The sequence below is a fragment of the Oppia nitens genome, unplaced genomic scaffold, assembly GCF_028296485.1.
Source record: "Oppia nitens isolate AA-2021 unplaced genomic scaffold, nextdenovo-longstitch-racon4-pilon3 scaffold24_pilon_pilon_pilon, whole genome shotgun sequence".
NCBI classification, from domain to species: Eukaryota; Metazoa; Arthropoda; class Arachnida; order Sarcoptiformes; family Oppiidae; genus Oppia; species Oppia nitens.
This window is the reverse complement of record NW_026533204.1, coordinates 67,635-93,255: the sequence shown is the minus strand read 5'-3', so window position 1 is coordinate 93,255 and position 25,621 is coordinate 67,635. Positions and strand designations below refer to the sequence as shown.

Here is a 25,621-nt window from a genome sequence, read left to right as displayed (position 1 = left end):
GAGAGAGGCTTACGTAAAATAATAATACAGTAATAATCAATAATATTTTAATCTGAGATTGAAATAAAAATAAAAATGAAACCAAAAAACTAAATATTCATTCAAATAATAATAACAACTATTTAAAAATTTTATAATCAGTAATTGCATGACTAGTATTGGCCGCAAAATATATGTGTCATTAAATGAACACTAGATTTTTGTTGGGATAAGTGATGGGAAACTGATTTAATTCATTCAATTCATGGCATTATTTATCCGTACAATGTATTCAACAATATTTTTTCAATTATCAATGTATATATAAGTTACTACTACTAAATACTTCTACATTATAAAAAAATCTGATAATAAAATAGTATATAAAATTTTTAAAAAACGCATTTTAATCTTTAATATTATTTATCACTTATTCTACAGACAATAAGTCTTTTTAAGGATTAAATCAATTTTCAATTCATTTTTTAAAAAAAGTAAAATAAAATAAATGAGAGACAAATGAAAGTCGATTTTTGATAACAAAAAGAAAGAAAGATTGCCTTTAAATACATATAGATATATACAGTATATAAAACTCTTTCTCTCTTCAATCACACAATAATCGTAATAATGAATACCTTATAATTTGACACAAATTAAGTTTTATTCAATCAACTGAATTATTCTATAAAATGAGATTTAAATACTATTTGTTTGATATATATATATATATRTATAATATTGTACTGTATATTGTAATACGAAATGAGTGAAAGAATAAAACTACTATTTAGGAAACAAAATAAAAATATTTAAATAAAAAAACATATATGAATTGACAGTAAATTAATTTGTGTACTACTGATAGCACAGTAGTAAAAAAAGTAGTGAAAAATAACAAATTGTTTTCGCATTTTTAATAAAATGTATTATTTATTATCAATTAATATATTTTTAAAATCTTCAAATTAGCTTTTGTTGAAAGTGAAAAAAAATCACTTTTCTATAAAACATTTTTTCCGGACTTAATTGAATGGTATTTAGATAATAGCATTAATATATCAAACAGTATTAGTTTGATTGAAAATGAAATATTTTCTTCATAAATGAATTGTTAATTAATTTTATGGGAAGTATTTGTTACACAAAACATATAGTATATTAAATATTAAAAAAAATGATTTAAAAGCTTATTATGATATTATCATTACAATTATTTCTATAATATTATTAATTTTAAAAAAAGTATAATTGTATGCCAAATCAAACAACAAGTTTTAACTGTGTCTCTCATATATATATAATTTATCAAACAATCAAATGATAAATTAGTTTTAATAACAACAACAACAATAGTCACTGTAGTAATAATAATGAATTATTAATAATAMTAAAGTCGCTAACTTATGGGTCACTTACTTGGATCAAATTCGCTAAAGTTTACCACTCGTGGCTCTCTGTGGTCGATTCCTCTTGTTTTGCTACCAGTGCTACTACTACTACCAGTCCTGTTATCGGTGGTCGTTCCCAATTGAGTGTCATCTACTAAACAATTATTATCTATTGTAACACTTTTTATTGTCCTTTTATTATTAATATCGCTCTCTATTGTTGTCGTTGTCGCTGTTGATGGTGTTGTCGTCGTCGACAATACTGATGAACTCTCATTGAATTGATGACCACAATCTGATACATTGTTGTTATTGTTATCACTATTGTCTGTATTTGTGTCACTGGCATCATCAGTAGCACCAATTGCAGTGATACTATTGCTGGGCACCTGTACGTCATCATAGATGGGATCTTCGTATTCCTCTACTTCGGGAATGGTTTCCGTACCGATTATAAGTCGGTCGTGCGAATGACTCTTGAAATGCACGTGTTTTCGGTGGCGAATATTTCTTAGACGTGACTCTTTAAACTCTTTGAATGTCCTGAGATAGTCGCACGTGACGTCGGTTGACGGCGCGGAGGACGACGACTCACTTAACTCGGGTTTAGTTATGTCGCTCTCGCTTTTCGATAGATTATAGTTAGTCTTCTTCAGTATAGACTTGACACCAGAGTTTAGTTTGTCTTTTAGCTCGCAGTGGAAATTATTAATGTCAGGTACAGCCGCTAAACTAGGCTTTAACAAGTTTTTAGGTGTCGCGAGGCTTACGGGTTTAGTTGTAATTATTGGTACTTCAAGTGGTGGTGGTAACGGTGGAGGAGCTGGCGGTCCATTACTCAACTTATTATCAGCAATTGACACATTAGTTGTCTCATTTGATGACTGTGTCATCAATAAGTTATTAGTTGTATCTTCTGTTTGGTGACTCGTATGCAATCTCTTTGGTGGCAAAGGCGGAGAATATGAGAGTTTCAAATGTTTAAAATTATCAGAAGAGCTGATTTCGGGCGCCGACCGACTATAGGTATCGTCGTAGTCGTCTTCGTCTGTAAAATCGTAATCAGGTTCGGGAACAACAATACTTTCGTCGGATGACATACCGCCAGAGCTGGCACTCCACGAACTGTTAGATGGAGTACCAGTGCTCGAGTCCAATGTAGCGAACGTTTTTGTGTCGATACTAGCCCTCAATTTAGCGGATGGCAGCACAAAGTTGACACCGTAGCCACCGATGCGGACACTATTAACACTTAATGATCCACCCTTTGACTTAAGTCCGGTGCCGTTATGGCCATCGAATGACTTCTTGTTTTGTGATAATTTGTGACCACTTTTTCTCACAATTGTGTCGTTTTCGATGGCGTTATCACTAAGACTATCGTCGATGTCTTCCTCCTCCACCTCCTCTTCATCTTCAAACAGCTGTTCTTCTGATTTCAGACTCTGTTTGATGAGATCATAGGCACTGACATTGCACTCGAGTATCGACTTTCTCGACGCAACCGAATTGTATATATCTGTCGACGATTTTCTGAAAAACTTAAGGAACCGTTCGTTAACTGTCGACGCAGTGGCCGTTTCGGAYTTTCCTCGCTTATGAAAGGGACTGCCGTTCAGTGTAGTACTGCTTCGACTGCTTTTTATGGCATTCAACGCAGTCGTCGTTGGCTTCTTCCTCTTGATGTCCAAAAGCGAATCACTTGACTTACTCTTGATGTCAATCGGCTTATCTGTGACGACCTCTTCGTCCAGAGAATACAAATCCATTCGCGACATACGTCTCGCATACAACTGGTCAGCATTGGACACAGTGCTCGGCGGCGACGCTAACATTGGCACAGATTTCGATGACAAACCTCTCAGTGATCGTTGCTTATCTTTGGCAGAGCTGCTGGTGCTATAGTCACCATTGCAGGTGCACTCGCCGGCTAAATGTTGAGCTGACTGTTCATGAAATGACTCCCACGGAGTATAGAACAGACTGTTTCGCTGATGGTTCGGCCGTTTAACTGGAGAATGACTTCGGATGGATGCGTGAATCGTTGTGGTGGTCGTTGTGGTTGCTGTTATATAGTCAGGTCCGGGCATTGGACTGGTTGGCTGGGCGTATGCATACGCTATACCAGTGGCCGCCGACATTGAACCACTATATCTGTGTGCGGCCATTACGGGAACGCCTGGAGAATCGGCAGGTGATGCAAACGGATAGTTAATTATACTATTCTGACATTGTTTGGTCTTTTTCTTCCACGTAAAGATATTTGTCCAGTGATTTGACTTTTTCAGTTTTGCACTGTTAGTCGTATTATAGCACGTGTTGGCCGGACACGCATTATAGTAGAGGAACTGGTTGTTGGCGGCCCGAACCGTGTCGTATATCTTGATCTGGTCGTCCATTATTCACAATATATATTTTTCGGTTATGTCCAACACATTAACACACAAAATATGTCAAATCAATAATAAGTATCGATAGACCAAAGTTGATAACACACACGCAATCTAATCGCTGCAATAATATCGATGATAATCAACGTGTGATGTCTTAATATAATGTGAAGATCAGTCTCTCAATCTTCAAGTCATTGTTGTGTGAACTCTATTATGCAAATCAAGAGAGAGAAAGGGGTTAATCAATTGGTTTCTTGTAATCATTTTTTAGAGGGGCTATGAATGCCAAAGAAAATTATAAAACTATTTGTATTTATAAATAAAGTTTTTTTAGTTGTTTTGTTTATTATAATAATAGTAATAATAATTGAATGAGAAATTGAACTGAAATTACTTTTTCCTCATATAAATAAATATAGTTATCGGTAAATAATAACTTATTTACTGTTAGTCCAACAATATATAGCCATTTAAATATCGTGATTCAGATATGGAAGTAATAACAAAAATTTCATAAATATTTATACATATATTCATACAAACATATGTAATATATATATATATATATATATATATATAATTTTTGTTTTTTTTCTAAAAACTATTATTGGTGTTCATAAAATAATACATATTCAGATATATTCAGCAATCAAAAAATATTTGAATTTTGTTTTATTACTCCTATAAATATCCATATATTTTTAATAATAGCATATGTTGGTGTTATTATATTCGTATAATTTATAGCACTCATTCAAACTACATAGTTTTAACAATAATATTAATAATAATAATATCTCAATTATATCAAAAGCAAATAAGAAAATAACAATAAATACATGAATATTTTTTTAATATAAAAGTATTTGTATTTATAATATAATGTATTTGTGTGGATGTAAGTTATAGTGAAATTTCGAGTATATTAATAACTAATACATAGATATCTAAAGTTAGATAGCAAATGTAGTGCCGATTGGGACACGACTTACATGACTCGGCACTTGTATTATATAAAACGTATATTTGATATTATAGAGAGTTTAGGAGGAATTGGTGCCAACAATAACCACAGCATATGATAATAAATTAATAAAAAATAATATACACAAACACATTGTGTGCTACAATAAAAATTAATATTTTTAAAAATAATATACTACACAATAACAAATATTGAATATAATGATGATAACATAATTTTTTAAAATTGCATTTTTTACATATAAATTGCTTGTTTAACTCTTTGCCTATCAATAGCCAATTTTGTTAACTAATATATACCATATATAACTTATATATAACTGTTTATTCATTAATAATAATAGCCTTGTTTGTACAATATATAGACATCATTCAATCGATTTAATGTATATTGACTTTTATAGCCAAACAAATGAATTTGCATTTCAAACAAAAATTTTAAACCAAAAAAAAAAAGAAATAATACTAATATTACAGTATCTAAGAAATAAATTTTATCTATAAAAATGGGAATTACTATATTTTTTTGAACAAATCATATCTGAAAATTTAATCATCAATTGTAATGACCTTATTATTTAGTAAATGTCTCGCAATATATATATATATATATTATACTTGTATATATCAGCACATTTACCACCAAATTTTTATATTTACATTCAATATCATTTGATGATTGATAATATTAGTCATACTAACAATATATGTACATGTATATATATATATATAGGTATAACTAAAATATAGTATATATATGATATATAAATATAGAATATATAAGACTAATATTTAGTATAAATAAATTACTGAATGTGTGAAACAAAATATTTGTCACTAAAAGAAATAGTGTCACAAAAATTGTGAGATAAGAGATGGAAAATGGATTTCTAGAGTGAAACTTATATTTTGTTGTAATGTTTTTTTAAATAGTTATTTACAAATAAAATAATATAAATTACTTATATAGTGTATATGATACTGTATTATAATTATATATATATTTTTTTTATTTTCGAAACCACTTGTTGTAAAATTTTTAAAAATGTAAATAATATTTCTATATATTTATGGTAATTACTTAAGATTTTTATTCCCACTCAATATATGTTATACTTTAGATTTGAGTTATCAATAAATCTAGTTATTTATATACAGTATATAAATATTATATTATTAAAATATATATAAAAATATATACAAATTAACTATATAATTGACGTATCATATTTTATTGAAAAAAATATGTAGCTCTCAATTAGTGGGCAAAAAATGGTCATTAAAAACATACATTCATTCAACCCTTTTTTTGGTTTCAACCAACAAAAAAACCAATAAAGAGATTTAAATCAAATATTCAAAGCATATATTTAAAAAATTAAATATAAAGCAAATTGATGTCATATTTAATATCTCATATAACATTATTTGATTTAACAGATTATTATAATAATAGTTATAATAATTTAATTCCGATTTATATCTCTTATATTATATATTTTTTTATCTATATAAATAAAAAATAAATATAAGGTATATTTATATGGGAGTACTATTGGCTTTATTGACATTCAAAATAGTTTTTATTATTACAGAAATAAATATAAATTTATCTTAATATTACATTTATAGAAATGAAAAATTAGTCCCACTTTTAAATATATATAAATATAGTGTATTTATGTTTGTATTATTTCTTCTTATCTAATATCTAATAAATATATTGAAAAAAATAGTTGAATAATAAAGAAAAAAAAATAAATATAAAAATTTATTTCCAGTGGTTTTTGGGAGGCAATTCAGGCCAACAAACTTAAATGCACACAAATTTTTATTATTATTATTTGTTATATATTTATATTTTTGATACACTTGTTATGTTGAAAAATTGGCATTAATTTTATATAGAAACCCGATATCATTAATTTTTAATATAAAAATATATATGATATATATAGCAGTTATATTTAATTTCTAAAATTGATATAAAACTTATACACTATACTAAATTGTATAAGACATAGTATAAGACATAAAAAATCCAATATTAATATATCAATAAAAAATCATAAAATATAATTACCAATAATATGTCGTATAAATTAAAATAATAAATTTATTAAAGTTAAAGTAATTGTGAAATAAATGTGGGAATAAGATTTATATATTGCAAATACATAAAAATCATATTAAATATATTGCATGTACAGTATATATATATAGTATATGTAATTAATGCTATTTCTGGTCACTAAAATGTCTATAAGTTTGTAACAAATATATGTACCAATTGGTTATTAATAATAATTAATAGAAGTTTCCCACCCAATATTTTATGGACTTTAAATTAAAAGTTTTTTTTATAAAAATTATTTCCATATAATTATATACTAGTGTTTGAAAAATATTAATAAATGTATATTTCAGTTGGTTTATCACGAAAGTTAATAAATAAATTTTCAATATTATTGAAGCATAAAAACAACAAATACATAATAATAATAGACAATAATATTATGTCATTTATCTATAGTTAAAAACCATAGCTTTTTCCCATATATATAAAATACTATATTATAAGTTTTAATGACATACTGTTTGTCTTAGAGAGCAATTAACTTGAGTTTAACCACTGTTTGTGTGTATGTGTATAGTCAATGTAAGGGCCCATGTAGTAGATGTCATGGAAAGGTAGGGAACGGTAGGAAACGGAGAGAGACAAATGGGGGCAAACATTATTTAAAGTTTGTCTGTATGTATGCGTTGTTTGGGGTCTTAATCTTTCATCCGATGTCATGTCTCCAAATGACTGGATATACATATATCAAAAATATAAGATATTGTTTGACTACCAGTGCCTCTCTTTCTTTCACTCACTCACTTTAAAATATATTGAATCACAAACTAAAATAATGACTGTAAGGAAAAGTTAGTCAAAAATCGTGTGAACGAACCAATTGAAGGACTTTCTCATCACATGAAGTCTATCCATACATTCAGTATATACAACACATGCCGTGCCATTCGCTTAGATAGCCTTTTCCATGTCTTTCCTCTCTCTGTCTGTCTAACCATTCCATTCACTTACTATCACTAAATGCCATAAATAATAATATAATTCATTTTTAATTCACGTAATTAAACATTTAGGAGCAATAATTTTATGCTACTCTGAATTGTACACATTTTTATGCATGTCTTTTACATTAATATAAGCTCTCTCTCTCTCTCTCTCTCTCTCTCTCAATGTCTCTCTTTTCTCTCATTTCTCTATCAATTTAGTGTCTCTCGTGTCTGAAGCCGAAGTTCTTTAGCCTTTCAATGAGTGAAATATAAGTGAATGAATGAAATGAATCGAAAGATTGAATGAATAAATAAGAAAATACACGAAAAATATTATTTGAATTGAATTGTATTGTAATCTAAAAAAATCGTAATCACAAAAATGAAATGCCATTATATTAAAATATGTGAGACCAGAAATAAATATACTCAACAATTTTATATATATATAATATTTATTAAATGCTATTGTTTTTTCCATATCTCTTATAATTTTATTTCATTATTATTTTTGTGCAATTATTCTTATAATTGCATTGATTTGTGTTGTCATTGTACGAATATTAAATTCAATTTTATTATTATTATTATACTTAGTATAAATTTTATATGATATAAATTGTTTGAGAGAGAGAGAGAAAGAGAGARAAAGAGAGAGAAAGAGAGAGAAAGAGAGAGAAAGAGAGAGAAAGAGAGAGAAAGAGAGAGAAAGAGAGAGAGATTGCATAAATAATGACAAATTAAAAGGTTAAGTGAAATAATTGTAATACAGTAATACAGTAATAATAATAATAATAATAATAATAATAATAATAATAATAATAATAATAATAATAATAATAATAATAATAATAATAATAATAATAATAATAATAATAATAATAATAATAATAATAATAATAATAATAATAATAATAATAATAATTTTCATAAGAACTAAAATGAAATATTATTTATTGTGAGTTACTATTATGCAAAACAAAACTTTAAATTTGTGACAATTGAATAAATAATTATAATTAAAAATATAACAACGTATTGAATATGTATTAAATATAAAATTGTATATAATTTACAACAAATTTAAATTAATTTATTTCATGTAATGGTAAGAGTAAGAGATTGTATAATTTATAATTGTGTAATAAAATAAATTTATATGCATTATATAATACCGTAAAAAATATTGCAAAATAATATATATATATATATATATATTATAATGTACAGTATATACCCATATAAATATATTGTGTGATCAACTTAATTAACATAACAATAATGAAAAGATTTTTGCGTTTTTTAATGGTAATGAATATCAAATGGTATTTTATTTATTATAAACTATTATTATTATTATATAAATAAAATTATATGAAAATAAAATTTTAATCTCACATTTATACGTTAGATATGTGTTATATGCTATATTATACAGTATATAATATTATTAAATATGAATAACAATAGCAATGCAATATTGTGATTATGAAATTAAAATAATATAATTATATTTTTTAAATGTTTGTTATGTTTTATGTATATTACAATTTAGCTATTAGTGAATGGGGTTTTACGTACTATAGAAAAAGTGGACCAAATATAACAATAATAATAATAAAAATAATAAATTTTTTATTTAAAAAAATAATACAAAAAACTGTTTTTACTAAATTCATAAACTAAACCCTTTACAGTTCAGAGGGCATGCATTGAATACTAGAAGGGAAGGGAATGGTAGTCAATGGGAACTATAGCTGATAGGGTATGAAATGAGTGGAAAGACATTAGTAATTCACTGCCAAATATAACAATAGTTTTGATAATAATTCACTATTTTAATAGAGTTAACGTTGGAGTAAAAAAAATCAGACAACTAAACAATTGTCTCTCAACAACAACAACAACAAAATCACACAACAGTTGTGTGACTAATGTATGGCAGATATATAAACAAAATTACTGTTCAGACAATAGGTTTTGACAGAGATATGACATTTCGGACTGTGTTTTATGGACTGTGGACACAACAACATAACAGAGCATTGATAGTTATAAAAATGTGAACGACTTTTGACTATTAAAATGTGAACAACACTTTTTATCAATGTGTGTGAGAGAGAGAAAGAAAGAAAGAGAGAGAGAGATGGCATAGTATGGTTCACAAGTGATAGTGGTATCGGATTGTGGTGTTTGAGTGAGTGTGTGGTAAACGTGACTCCGGTCGTCGACAGGCTATTCACAATAGTTTTCAACAACAATCATAATAATCATAAACATCAACAACAAACATAAAAATCAAAATCATTTTCTTATTTTTCAATAGCCTTATCATTATTACTATTCTTTCGGCCCATTATTTCAGCTGAAAAAACACGAGAGAAGAGACGGAGAGAGAGAGAGAGAGAGAGAGAGAGAGAGAGGAATGGCATTTCATTTCTCCATTGTTTTCAATAATCATTTACTGATAATTTGTGAGACAAACAAATCATATACTGTTTTACTATTGTATTATTATTATAAGTTATAACTACATTACTATAAGTATATAATGTATAGTCTACTAAAGTATATATTATTATTAAGAGTAGTAAAAAAATTTTTAGTTAACATTTTAATAGATTTTGTTGTTTGTAAAACTCAAATGATAAGAAACAACAACAAAATTATTATAATATAATAATTTTTCCTTTTTTACAATTTAACTATAGTATTGTTTAGTTTTAAAACTTATTTAGATAACAAATTCTCTCTCTCTCTCTCAAAATTATTTGATTGACAATAATATGAGGTAAAAGTTGAATAACACATATAATATAAAATATTATCAAATATACATACACTGGTACATATAAACATAGACACAATTACCTGTCTCATTTAAATATAAATAATCTAGTAGCAATGATTATCAAAAAGTATTACATTGCTTTAATAATAATACTTCAAATAACAAACAATTATCTATATTATAGATTCTATAATATGATTGCTTTTTACCAATCGCTTGTGTAAACTATCTGAAAATTTATTATATAATACATACTGTACTGTATATAATATATACAGTATATTATCAATAGTTTACAATAACTTCTATTCTTAAGGTTTCCCTCCAATAGATTTATTGTCTTCGGGAGAGAGAGAGAGAGAGAGAGAGAGAGAGAGAGAGAGAGAGAGAGAGAGAGTTTGTATTTCATTTGACACGAGAAGTCTATTAAGTGGTTTATGCGCCGGTATTTGGCAGTCAATAGTGAGGTTCGAGTGCTGTGTTGTCAATCAATCGTCGGTGCAAACAACAGGCATAAAGGTTTAACTGACAGTTGGGACACACCATTAAGTGAATCATATACAGTATATACAATATATATCTATAAATATATACTGTATTAACAGTATGTTTTACATAAGTCTAACAAATATTAGATATGAAATTAATCATATTTTATAACCAGTGATGACTGGATTCGCCAGTTACCACCAATACATTGGCAAAGAAACCTATTTGTGTTGTACTTTATTATTAAATAGTAAATGTTTTTTAAGTAATCATATGATAAATTATTTGGTCATCAGAATTGATTGATTTTACTGTTTAAATACTTTTGGTTTTTCTTAAAAACATTTATCTATCACAATATCTATAAAGATTAATAATGAGAGAAAGAAAGAAAGAGAGAGAGAAACTTAGTCTATTCCCAAAATTTTAATTAATATAGAAAATTGTTGTCTTAATTATAATGATAGCAATATAAGGATTCTGTTAATTACAAATAATAAAAATTTAAAAAAAAATAATTTTATTAGCAGATCAAATATAATATATATATAAGTCTAATATATATATATATATATATATATATATATATATATATATATATATATATATATATATAGTAATAATAATAATTCATATGAGAAATTATTTCTCAAATAATCGACATTTCGATTCAGAAACCATATAATTAAAAGAGAGATGAAGATAAATAAGAAAGAAAGAAAGAAAGAGAGAGAGAGAGAGAGAGAGAAAGAGAGAGAGAGAGAGAAGTAAAATAAAAGTAAATTGCATTTCAATCAAATATAATTAAAAATAAGTGAAATAAAACATATATATACTGTATATACAAAAAATATTTTACTCTTATTTTTCTTTGACATTTATATATATACTATTTGAATTGATAGTGAATTCAATGTACCACAAAAAATACGATATACACACAAATTATATGATATTATTTTGCGATGATGTGTCCGCACGGCATATATCTGTGTTTCTTAATCATCAAATGGATATAAATTTTAATAATAGTCTACACAAACCCAGGGTTCAGTCAATATATAATGTATTATATAACTAAAACACACACAACATCTCATGTCTTTCATGTTTTTGTGTGACTTTTTTTATATCTGTTTATTTATTCGGTGAAAACCCTTTACTTTACAAACACTCTTTTTCTCAAAAAAAAAAAAAAAATAATTAAAACAAATATAATATTTAGTAATACTATTGTATTTATATAGGAAAAAGATAAACTCCCAAAAACCCAAATCAAAAATAGTTAGAAACAATTAAAAAAAAAGTTATACATATTTGTCACATGGCTTTGATATTGTAATTACATATATTTTTTTACTGATGAGCTAAGAGAGAGAGAGAGAGAGAGAGAGAGAGAGAGAGAGAGAGAGAGAGAGAGAGAGAGAGATCATAGATGGACAGTTAGATGGAAAGACTGTTTAGAACTGTATGGAAAACTTACTGTACATCTCATATTTTTGTTTTGTTATTATTTTGTTGAGTACAGTATTATATCGTATATTATTCAATTGCACATTGAATTGGACGGCAATCGCGGAAATGATTAACACAACTGGAGAGACAAAAAACAACACAAAACACAACCAGCACTTCAAATAACACTGAAATCGTGAGTAACGGTGTGTGTAAGCGCCGGGTCACACACACACACACACATACATACATACATAACCTAACTCTCTGGTATATATTAGAGTTATTTATATACAGTATATACCGGTATATATCTTATATATCAAAACTTAATATAAAACATATCTCTATTTAATAAAAAATAAGTTAAGATTTGAAAGAAAAGGTCAAACTTATTTTGTTACAAATTAATTGTTTAGATATATAGATATAATATAAATATATTTATATCTTCGCAGTACTTATATATTTATATATAATGAGGTGATATGATATGCTATCAACCGTAGCTCAGGTATGCCCCTAACAATTCATAGCTGAGCACCAAATAAGTTAATTATATATTGAAGTCTCGTTCGTCACAAGGAAACAAACACCTGAGACTAACCCGGGGACTACATGAGCGCTGTCGATGTGGTTTTCTCACCATCAAAAAACAGCTACACTCTCCACGGTCTTAATAGGTCCTCAACAACTGTTTGTTTTTTTGGATCAAATTATTAGAGAAAAAAAGCATTTTATTTGAGCTACAATTCCGCTATAAATACTATGTATAAGGTATACCTGTACACACCTGAGTTGAGTAGGCATATCCATAGCTGAGAAATCTGGTCATCGTTTTTCTGCACACAAACAATTAACACACAATTCATTTGTGATATCAATTAAGAGGTTTTTGAACTGTTGAATAACAATTTGATCCCTTTCCTCCCCTCTCTTGCAATCATTTTTATATTATCCAAACGATCATTTGTGTGGTCAATTGAATAGTACTAACCATAAGTTCATACCTTTATTTTTCCTTTCAACACAACTCTCCAACAACACTCCCTTTCCATTTATATCCCAACACCTAATCTCTCTTTGCCTAAACTCACTGCTAATGGAGTAATAGATATGATAACCAAACATTATAACTATATTTAGATATAAGAATATTAGATAACAGTGTTATATAATAATAATAATATTAATAATAATAAAGTTTTCACAACAAAAAATGATGATTTGCCGCAAAAAATTGTTGAKAAAATGATTTTTTCAGTTTTTCTTTTATATATTCAAGAGAGAGAGAGAGAGAGAGAAGAGAGAGAGAGAGCGAGAGAGAGAGAGAGAGCGAGAGAGAGAGAGTTAAAATTACTATAATATTAAAATAACTTATACTATCTATTATTATATTTATACAGTACATAAAAAAATATTAAATAAAAATTTTATTTTGAATGCCATAAAAATATCAGTTAATAGCAATTTTTTTGTATTATATAACTTTAAAAAACAATTTTTTTTGTTATTATTTATCATGCATTAATTCATGTAACCAATGTAATTACTATTTTTATTTAGTTATAGCTATTAATATGAATATTATACTATTGAATGTATTGAACTTTTTTAATGACAGGTAATTGTTTTTGATTGAAATATTGAATGCTTTTACAAAGACTACAAAACCAAAACAATTTTTTAAATAGTGAAATCACTTTTTAATAAAATGTCTAAAATATACCATAAATAGTATCAAATCTTCTATTCAAACGTGAGATTCCTATATATTTATTTGATATTTAATGAGACATGAAATGAAATGAAAATGTCATCAGTTGTTAAAATTGATTGCATTTTAAATATACAAATGAAAGTTATAATAACCAAACAAATGGCAAATTTTTTATATGCAATTAAATCATTTTACTTATAAATCATTAAAAACTTTAATAATATTATTATATAAAGTGCTTATAGAGTTAAAATACATTTGAGTGATAGGTTGTTCGCTATATATTTTTTTCAGGGTATCCCACAAACGGAATGCTATGGTTTAGCTAATAGATTGAGAAGTTTATCTCTTTCACTCCGAGCACTAGTGTCGGTGCTCTTGACCCCTGTGCTGTTGGCAGTCATGAGAAAATTGTTTTGCCTCTTGGAGTTGCCATCAACTGAATCAGTCAGCTCTCTCTCTCTCTCTCTCTCTCTCTCTCACACACACACACACACACACACACACACAGCAAATACATATAAGGCATATATCGGGAGAGTCAATGAATAAAGACAGCAAAAAAAACCAAAAACTTAATCGTTGAGTAGTCATGCGATCCCATATATACACTACCCCTCAACTTCAATACCATTTACCTGTCTATATAAATACAGTATAATAATATAAGTTATAAAACACTACTATTGTCTCATCCGTTAATATATTATCCAACTGTATGTTTATGTCATCTACCCTGTGATATCAATTTGACTGCTATTTTCTCTCTATTGAATTAAATGTATTTTTTTTTGTTTGCTATTTTATTTGTTGCATAAAACATATTTTAAGACGACTATCAGTATTAGAGTATTATTATTGTTAGCGTTACTATTCCTGTAATAATAACTCCCTTTTTAAAGTTTTTTTTCGAGAGAAAAAAAACATTTCCTTTAGTAATGAAATTTTAATTATTATGTTTTCCTCTTTTTTTCACTAAATTTTATCAAAGATAAGACACAATTGACTCAAATCTCATTGTGATTAATGTCATTTAGAGATCTCTTTCGCTAATAACGAAACTGAATATACAGTACATTCACAAATATAAAACATTACATAATATATTCAAATAAAATAAATTTAGTCTATATTATGTGTATGTCTATGAAAATACATGAATCATTAAGTAAACAATTTTTGTTGTTGTGTTTCGCAAATAATTGACAAAAATTGGCTAATAATTTAGTTTTTAAAATTGCATTAGTTTTGTGAATAAATTATTTAAATAAATTGTTTGGCAAATAAATAAATAAATAGTTTTGTATTTATCCCCTTAATATTTGTCGTGAAAAAATATATTACTGCAAATCAAATTACTTATTAGACAGCAATGGCACGAAATATACACAAAAAATGCAAATATAAACCTTAATATTAGGTATAAATATTAATAGATAATACATAAGTTATTATTTAATAAAAAAATTTATCTATGCATAGTATAAATATAATAAATATAAAATAAATTAAAATTCCTTTAAATTTGATTTCGGTATCTGTTTATCAATGCATTGCTAATATATATAATATGCGAATAAAAAATATTTCTTATTATACAAATAAATAATTCAATATATAATTTGAAAAAATCAATATTCATTGGCAATGGTATTTATTTTTAAAATGTATTTTATATTATATTACGATATTATACTTGTTAATAATAATAATATTAATAATAATAAGTTATACACAAAATATTTTGTTACACAATAGCTTATATAAAAAAGCTAAACAACAACAATAATAATAATAACAACAAGTTTTTGTCGACTCATAAAAATATATTTAATATATATTTTTAATAATTAAGAAAACTTTACACTTATTTACAAATACAGAAAGCATTACAATCAAAATTAAAAAACTTTTTTTGTATGCAAAACATCAAAAAGTTTATTATTATTATTCATGTGTTTTATGGCTAACAGCGACAGCAAAACTCGTAAGTTTTGTTACTTTATTATACTTTTATTACTAAAATTACAATATATTACTATACATACTATTACTTACTATAAATATATTACAAGTTTAATTAATATTAATATTAATATATATATATATATATTTAAGTAAGTTATGATAAGTCATACCATAGTATGAAAAATGCATAAACAAAACAATTTATTTTTTGTTGTATTTTATTTCATTGTATTCACTGGTGAAACATACAAACAAAAAAATCAAAGCAAATCTTAATTTATTATACCGGAAACCCATTGCAAATAAATAAGTAACAAAAAAATATTATTCAATTTTTTCACTGGTATGTTTTATAAAAAATATATTAATACAAATATCATTCACAGCTCAAATTTTTTTATGTAGATTACTATATAAATAATAATAATGTGTTATAGTATGTTATAATTTTAATCATCTGTAAGTTATATTTTGTAATTTTTATAATTTCGTAATTTCATAATAACCAAAAAAATTATTATTATCATATAATAGTTTATTATTAATTTTTTATACTATTTTGATATAATATACTATTTATATCATCTGACATCTAAAGTGCCGCAGAGGATATCATATCAATTTAATTTTAACGTTATATTATTATATAAACTATGATTATGGACTTAATCTCTGGTCACACATATACACAGTCACACACCCGACACAAATTATGACAACAACAAAGTATTATATATTAACATAAAAAAATAATTAATTAAAAAATAATGTATTTCTCAGTTTGCAGAAACTTGTTGCTTTCAATATCATAATAAATTAATATATAAATATCAATAGATAGTATAGAGTACTTATGTTTATAAATAACATAGATAACAATATAAACACACTTTTATATACAGTATATACTAAATATATTTAAAAAATAAAAAGATTATTTAATAAAATAAATTAATAACTTACAATAAGCAACTATAGTATCATAGTTATATAATATTTATTTTAATATCTAGCAATCTATATAGTTATACATTTTGATAAAAACACATATATGATACTATTAATTTTATGCAAAATTTTTTAATCAATAATACACTTTTCCCTATTAATCAAGATAACAAACAATTGATTGAATTTAATATGAATTGATGGCTATTTAACTGTGTCGACGATAGTATAATTTACCCAAAAAATATTACTATTATTATTATATGTTTTACAAACAAATCTAGTTCATATCAAATTTACTATAAAATTTATTTTTATAACAATAAACTTAAACATATATAATTTATATAGAGTTATGTTTTTAATAGTTATGGTACAGTATTTAAAGCTGTTTTATAATTATGGATCCAAGTGTTTATTTTGTTGTTGTTTTTCATGTTATTGTTGTTGTTAAGAGTTTTGTTTTTTATGTATATAAAATATATTATTATTATTATTATTTCAAATATTAGACCCACTAAAATAGCGTACAATAATCAGCCAACAGATAGATCCGGTATTTTTGCGGTATATGTGTATTAGTGTTATGTTTTATAGTCGACAAAATTTGCGCTAAGTTTTTTGCCAATGAAATACAGTAAATACTAAATATAAAGTTTTTCTAAAGAAACACATTTTAAAAAATTATTTAAAAAACACAATTTTCTTAACTAATCTATCGGTCAGCATATGTGGAGATACCATCAGCTCTCTCTCTCTCTCTCTCTCTCTCTCTCTTAGAGGAGAGAGAGAGAGAGAGAGAGAGATATTTGGGTCAAACATCCAGCAGTTGTTGGCATTATTAGCCAGAGTTACATAACATGTTTAGCACTCATACACATTGTATTGTGTGCTCCTTTTTTTTGTTGAAAAAAATATAATAAAATCCCAGTGTTATGGCTATTATAATAGCCTATTCCAATAGTCAGTTATACTGTACAATAACAGGACAATAACAATAACAACACCTGAGACAAGGGCACCGGTATGTAACATTACGGAGAGTCGGAAAAGAAATTTCCTAAAAACTATTGAACAGATATTTTGGAGGCGAAAACAATTATCGGGTGTGACTACTACTGAAAACGGATTTGTAAATATAACAAAACTATGGTTTATTAATAAATTGTATTAATAAAAAATAAAAATTCTAAATAATATTATATAACCCATAGTACTGTATTAAATAATATCTTTATAAATAAATAAATATATAAGTCATATTTAATAAATGATAATAATAATAGTATTATTTTTGTTGTTTCCCTTATTTTGTTGATGAATCTTATTGTTGTTGTTGTTGTTGTACTTGTTGTCTATCTTTATAGATAAAGTGTATGTAATTAAAAGTTATTAATGTTGTCGTAATTGGAGTAAACTTTTTAATCAAAAAAATAACAAAAATTGTACTAAAAATTATAAATTTCAAACACATACAGAAGCAAAAAATATACTTTACTATATATATATAAGTATTTACATTTACTGCTAAAATAGTTTTTTTATTAATCCCTGAATAACTAGATTTTTAAAAAAATTCAATTATTTTATTTATTGATATCGTAATGATTAATTTTTATGTATCGATAAATAATTAATAGATTTTTTTTGAATTTATTCGACATATAAAACATTATAATATCTTTATATAAATTATAGACGTATAATCTTAAATACTTAAATATTGTTTATATTGTTTACTAGTAATAGAGGTAAAAAATAAATAAATAGTTAATTACTGCAAAAAAACATTGCTAACAATAATATAAATACGCTATATAAAAAATATATTATATTATGATTAGATTTAATATCTCTATTGTTTTTGACAATTAATATTTTATGTGTTTGTGTGGGAAAATGAACATAATAATTATGAAATAAGAAAATATTAAATTTCATTATATTTAAATTAAGTCAATTAAAAGTTATTTCCCTCAATAGTAAAGTGCCAATAAAACCATTAACAAATAATTGTCTCAAAACATATACAGTATATACGGTATATCTATATATATTATTTATAAAACATTTTTGTTTTAATAAATAACTGATGTTATACAACATGTTTTCATCAATTTATATATCGTTTATATTAATTATTTAGTCGTAATAGTAGACAATTAATGTAAATGATAAGGATGTATTGATTTAATATAATTAAATAAAATAAATAAATATGTATACTTTTTTAACTACTGTATATAATTATTACTTGGGTCTTATAATATAAATATTTAAATTTATTTTTATGTTGCAAATAATTTCATAAAAATCTATTTGTATTACTATTATAAATACTTAAATAATTAATATAATAAACAAACTTTTATATTAATATATTTAAAAAAAACAATGTATTTGTTCAATGTATTGCAAATTATATAAATATCATTGGGGAAAATAAAATAAAAATCTATTAAAGCAATGTAAAGCAATTAACTATTATTTTGATGATGAATAAGACTAATTGTTGACAATTTTTTCCCTATTTTTTAAATTTATTACAAAAATAAATAGCTATAAAATTCCCAAATAATCTATTATTTAATGTCGAAACAAATCATATTTGATATATTTTTTAAAAATATTTAAAAAATTAAAATCACGAATTTTATGTTCAAATAAAATATATTTAAATATTTATGATATTTGCTTCGATAACTAACAAAAAATCACATATATTTGTTTACTGTGTCTCAAAACAGTGGTAAGCAATTGATATGATTGTTTAATGTCCAGTATTTTTTTAAATATTGAAAAGTGTATTAGAAATAACAACAACAAAAAACATTTGTCCAGTTTATCAGGTATTTACTAACACACAAAAAATCATTGAACAACCCTAGAGATTGGTATGCATTCAACACAAGTATTCATAGCATTCATAAAGCATTAATAGCTCACAAAAATACACATAGTATTGATCAGTGGGTCTAAAATACAGGTAGTATTGACTCCTACCTATGCCATAGACTGACTCTTAAAAGGTAACTGTGTTACCATTAGAAGCAGTATATAATATTTTATAAAGAAAAACTGAGGGAAACATATTTTTTGACAAACACATAGTACTGTATATCACAAAGTTATTCAAATAAATAAACTTATTTTATAATACTTGTTAAACTTTTAAGAATTAAATAATTTATTATAGATGTTGTAAATATTAGTTTTTGTTTTAAAAAAATCATTTATAAAATTATTAAAAATTTAATTATCAATAAAGTTATAAATATATATATTATCAAATATAAACTATTTAAATAAACAAAAACTTATGCAGTATTTACAACATTATAGTATTTTCTAATAACTTGATGTCAATGTAAGTTCAATATGTGACAGATGTTTGAAATAATAGTTTAAATATTTATTTCTCAAAACTCTATCAATGCTTACCTTTTTTTGGATTTGTTTTGTAGTAAACTGTAGTAATGTTTGGGTCTTCAATGCGATTATTATCCATTAAAAATAATTCACTTATTAATCGCTAATTGTTTTTTTCAATACAGTTCACAATACAGTTATTTAATAATAATAATACAATTAAAAAGTTTGTTTTTTTTAGAAAAAAAGTTTTATGTAATAACTACTATCATATATACTGTATTTACTATATATTATACAATACAGTATACCTGTATATAGAGAGCACACAAACACTGTGTCGATGAGTAGTACACACACTGTATCCGTACACTGAATGTCATAATATGAATAGCTATGCAATGGTTTGCACTGTTAGGTCTCATACACTACTACTTGCCTGACGTCACTCATAGGCATAACTACAACTGTATAATAACCAGTGCTTAGCACTCTATGCATCGGAACTGAGAGACATCTAACGGTTATAACGGTATCAGATATTAAATATATATTATATATATGTTATGTGTTTGTGTGAAAACCTGTATAGAAATTACAGGTAAAACAGGAAGACATTGGGACCTGTATTGTCCCAATCACTATAGTATGGTTTACAGATATACTATCATAGACTGTATATAAAAAATTATGGAATTACCACTAAAAATAATATCATTGCATAAAAGTCTAACTTAAAGTAACTGTTTTTCATTTTCATATACATGTAGTGTATATAATATATTTAGTATTATATTTACATTAAATGTTGAATAAAGTTATATATATGATATGTACTTATATACCGGTATAATCTATATGTTAACAATATAAAAATTTATATATTAAAAAAGTGTATATTTAAAATAATCAATGGGTATATAATACAGTAAAATAGATCTTGAAATTGGTTGACAAATTGGGCCAAACACTTACTATATAAATATACATTTATTTATTTATTTATAATAATTTTATGAACAAAAATTTATAATATTTATGTATTGAAAATTGGATTCGAGTTATACAATATTGTTAGTCTCGAAAAAATAGTACTATTTTTTATTAGTGAATTGATTATACTGTATATAAAAACTAATACCAAATACAACTTGTTTTTTTAAATATAATAATCATAATAAATGTTTGCTTGAATAATACAAATATAGAGAAATACATAAACGGTATATACTATATATAAATATATAAAAATTTGTGAATTGAGATCACAAGTGATGTATAAAGACGTTTGCAATCAAGTGATGGTTTTTTTTAAAATAAAAATCACAAATAAAATCGGAGCCCTAAATATGTTTTGATATGTTGACTGATTATTTAACTATTTATATACATTATATAAAACATATACAAAACATATCAAAATATTTTTTAAATGATAACTACTATCGGTTGATAATTTGTATAGTTATAAAAATACAATAAGTAAAAAAACCAGAAATAAGTGTAGGAAAAATCAAAATGCATTTTTATATACTTAAGAAAAATTATTTTTTATTTTATTTTAAAAGTATTTAACATTATGTATGTTTACCTAATGATCCAATAATATACAAACAACACAAATATTATTAATAATAATAGTGTAAGTATGCCTTATTTTAGACAATGTATTGCAAAATATGTATTGAAAACTTCAATTGTTGTCAAATTTGATAAACTGATTGGCAATAAATATGCTGTAAATGAATGCGAGGCGAGAGTTAACAGACGGATGAAAGATTGAAAGAGAGAGAGAGAGAGAGAGAGAGAGAGAGAGAGAGTTTTATACGTTAATACTATAACTTCAATCAAACATAAAAATGCGATAAAATGTTTCTCTCATCGAGAAAACGGATACAAAATATTTTCATATTCTATCAATAGTTATATATAAATAAATACAAGTATATAAAGTTTATGTATGTATGTATATATTTAATTTATTTGGCACTAATTAATATGCAAATAAACTAAATTTTATTATTATTATTATTATTGATTTTAATATAAATCTTTACATTTGAATGCAATTTCTCGATGTTATGTAAGAGTGTAGAGAAAGAGAGGAGAAAAACCTTTAACGAGAGCATCATTTTTTGATATCCCTTTCGCTATAATATTATATATATATATAGTTTGCATAAAAATAAAATAATTATATAATAATTTATAATATATTTATATTCATATCTATGACTTAATACATTAAAACAATAATTTAGGAATAAGCAAAGAAAACTATTTTAATATTCAAAACAACTTTTTCACTGTATGTATGTTTGTTTATATCATATAATATCTCGTTTTAAAAAAACTAAATTACAATTTGCTATTATTAAATCTTACAAAATTATTAAATATATTTATGTGTAAAGACATAAATATATGTAAAACATACATAAAATTATATAAATTACTATTTATAATGTGATTACATGCATACAACACAACAAACTAAATTAATTTTGAAACAAAAAAACAACAACAAAATAATAATATTGTTATTATTAAATGTTTTCACTTATTGTGTGTTAAAAATCAGGTATTTTTGGTTACATATCTCAAATAAATTAGTTAAATTAAAATGTTTTTTATAGTAAATAAAATTACACACAAAAATGTGTTTAAATTTCTCACCAGACATTAAATTTCTTGCAAAATAATTATAATAATAGCACAAAAAATTATTATTCAGTTAAATATTTGTGTCTATTTTTATGTATATTAATTTTTATTACAATATAAACGACACTTATATCAGTCAAAAAAAATTAAGACATACTTTTGGTGAAAGTTTAGTGTTAAACAAATCTAAATGTGAAAGTTTGCAAATTTTATAATGTGATATAATTAATAATAATTTTTTTAAAAAATGTATTTTTAAAAAACTATTTTTTTGTTTGGTTTTAATTTAAAGCTATAAATAATACGCCCTCTTATGTGCTCTCAGACCTCATTTTTTAAAGTGGATAGTTATGTCAAATAGTTAATCATATAATTTATAGTATATGTAGTACCTGTAAAGCAAATATATAAATATATTAACAATTTTTAGCCACACTAATGAAAATTACGAGAGTTTTCAATTTGTAAAATTTGAAATTTTTCATAAATATTATTTTTAATTTTCTAAATTACTTTCGGTTAACTATTTATTTTTTAATTGCATTCCAAGCTTTGACTAAATTCAATCGGTTTTTATGACGATATGATTGATTAAACATAAATTTATATATATATATATACTTTATATATAATACATTCAAAATCTTTAATTTTACTATTTTTGGTTTCAATGGACTAATATTTTCAAATGTTGAATGAATTAATCACATTTGAGTATAGAAAATAATAATAGAAAATTTTGTAAATGTAATATTCAATTAAAATAAATTTTTATAATAATTATTTTTTAAAAATAAAATAATACATACAGTTGTAAACTGTATGTAAAGTTTCAAACAACAAACAACATTATTAACAACATATTATTTAGCATAGCTATTGGTAAATAATTAATAATTATTAAAATATGCAAAACTAATCTTGGATATTTTTTTTACTAATCATAAATAAATTATAGTCATAAAATGTAGAGCAATAACCCCTACATTTAAATTTTGTTGAATAGTATTTACAAAACATATATTTGGGGGACGAGTTGGACACCCCATCTCAGCTAATAAATAGGGATTTAGTTACAAATAAATGGCTAATTTGTATATTAAAAAAACTTTTGAAATCTCCACTAAATAAAACACAGTTAAATGTGTGGGTATTCAATAAATGAATGCAGAGATAAAAATATAAAAATTGTTTTTTCCTCAATGTTTTTTATATTTTGTACAATATTATAGGTTTGCAAAAATATGCATAACTTTTGATTTTATTATTGTTATTGTTTTTTTTGTTTGTAAAATACAATACAGTATATTTAAGTATACAACTTATCTAAGCCGACCATTTATAGTCACCGATACCCACACCCCGTTATACCTTCCATATTACACCTAATCTTTTTGTGTATAAAATAATAAATTAAAAACTGTTTTTTATAAATAAATATACTATATGTGCTCTGAAAATTTATGCATCAATTAATCTTATAATTTATATTAATTATGTTAAACTGTATATCTACCTGTATCACATATAAATAATATATTATATAACGCCAACAAAAAATTGATAAGATTACATAAAAAATATTTATATTTTTTTGTAAATTTATTTCAAAACAGTTTTGCTTTTGTTTTGGTCATACAATTTTACGTTTTTTTTGTAATTATTATTATTATTATTAATAATTTTAAAATAAGTCTTATCTTTTATTTTTAAGGTGTGTGTCTTTTTTAATAAAAGCGAGAAAGTAATAATAGAAATTTGCTTAATATTATTAATAATAATAAATAATATATAATATTATAAACACTTGAAGTAAATTAAAATTCATTTTACTCTCTTTTTATTCTTATTTTATTTTTGTTAGTTATATTAAATTTTATTATTATTATTAATTTAAAATAGTCTTTCATCAGAAAAAACTAAGTCAATGAAAGTCAATGAATCTCAAGTGTCGGTTCAACTAAAAACAATTAAATCATTTTTGTTTTAGCACTTTTTATACAGTATATACATAAAACAATAATATACTGTTTTAATGTATATATAAATAATAAGATTAATAATAATAACAATGATTTTTTTGTAATGCAAATCTTCTTTCCTATTGTAACGCATTTTTTTGTGCACAACAAAAGAGTTGTGAGTTATTAATAATATATAACACTTTTATTTTTTTCAAAATTCAATATATGATACAAACTTAAAATGAAATTATGTTTTCAAACACAAAAAATAGTATTATTATTATTATTATTATTATTTTCTTTCACCACTTGAAAGGTGAAACACATGTATTGAATTTATTTTTTTATATATATATTATGAGGTCATACTTGCTTTACGGTACTCCACATTAGATTACATGTGTGTGTGTATGTGTGTGTGTGTGTACTATACCTGGCTATTA

The 25,621-nt window shown here is 24.4% G+C and overlaps 1 protein-coding gene across 2 annotated transcripts in view; it reads right to left on the bottom strand.

Annotated features, from left to right (window-relative positions):
* Nucleotides 1-20,690, bottom strand: part of LOC128953917 (probable serine/threonine-protein kinase DDB_G0282963) — a 42,833-nt gene extending 22,143 nt beyond the window's left edge. The window contains exons 1-3 of one of the 2 annotated variants that reach the window (XM_054299455.1): nt 20,623-20,690; nt 2,473-3,971; nt 1,399-2,418 (exon numbers count right to left, since the gene is read on the bottom strand). In XM_054299455.1, the coding sequence (XP_054155430.1) occupies nt 1,399-2,418; nt 2,473-3,769 (2,317 nt within the window). In that variant the 5' untranslated portion in view covers nt 3,770-3,971; nt 20,623-20,690. Of the gene's footprint in view, nt 1-1,398; nt 3,972-20,622 lie in introns of both variants that reach the window. The other variant, XM_054299454.1, reaches the window with a different exon arrangement.
* Nucleotides 20,691-25,621: the final 4,931 nt, after the last annotated feature.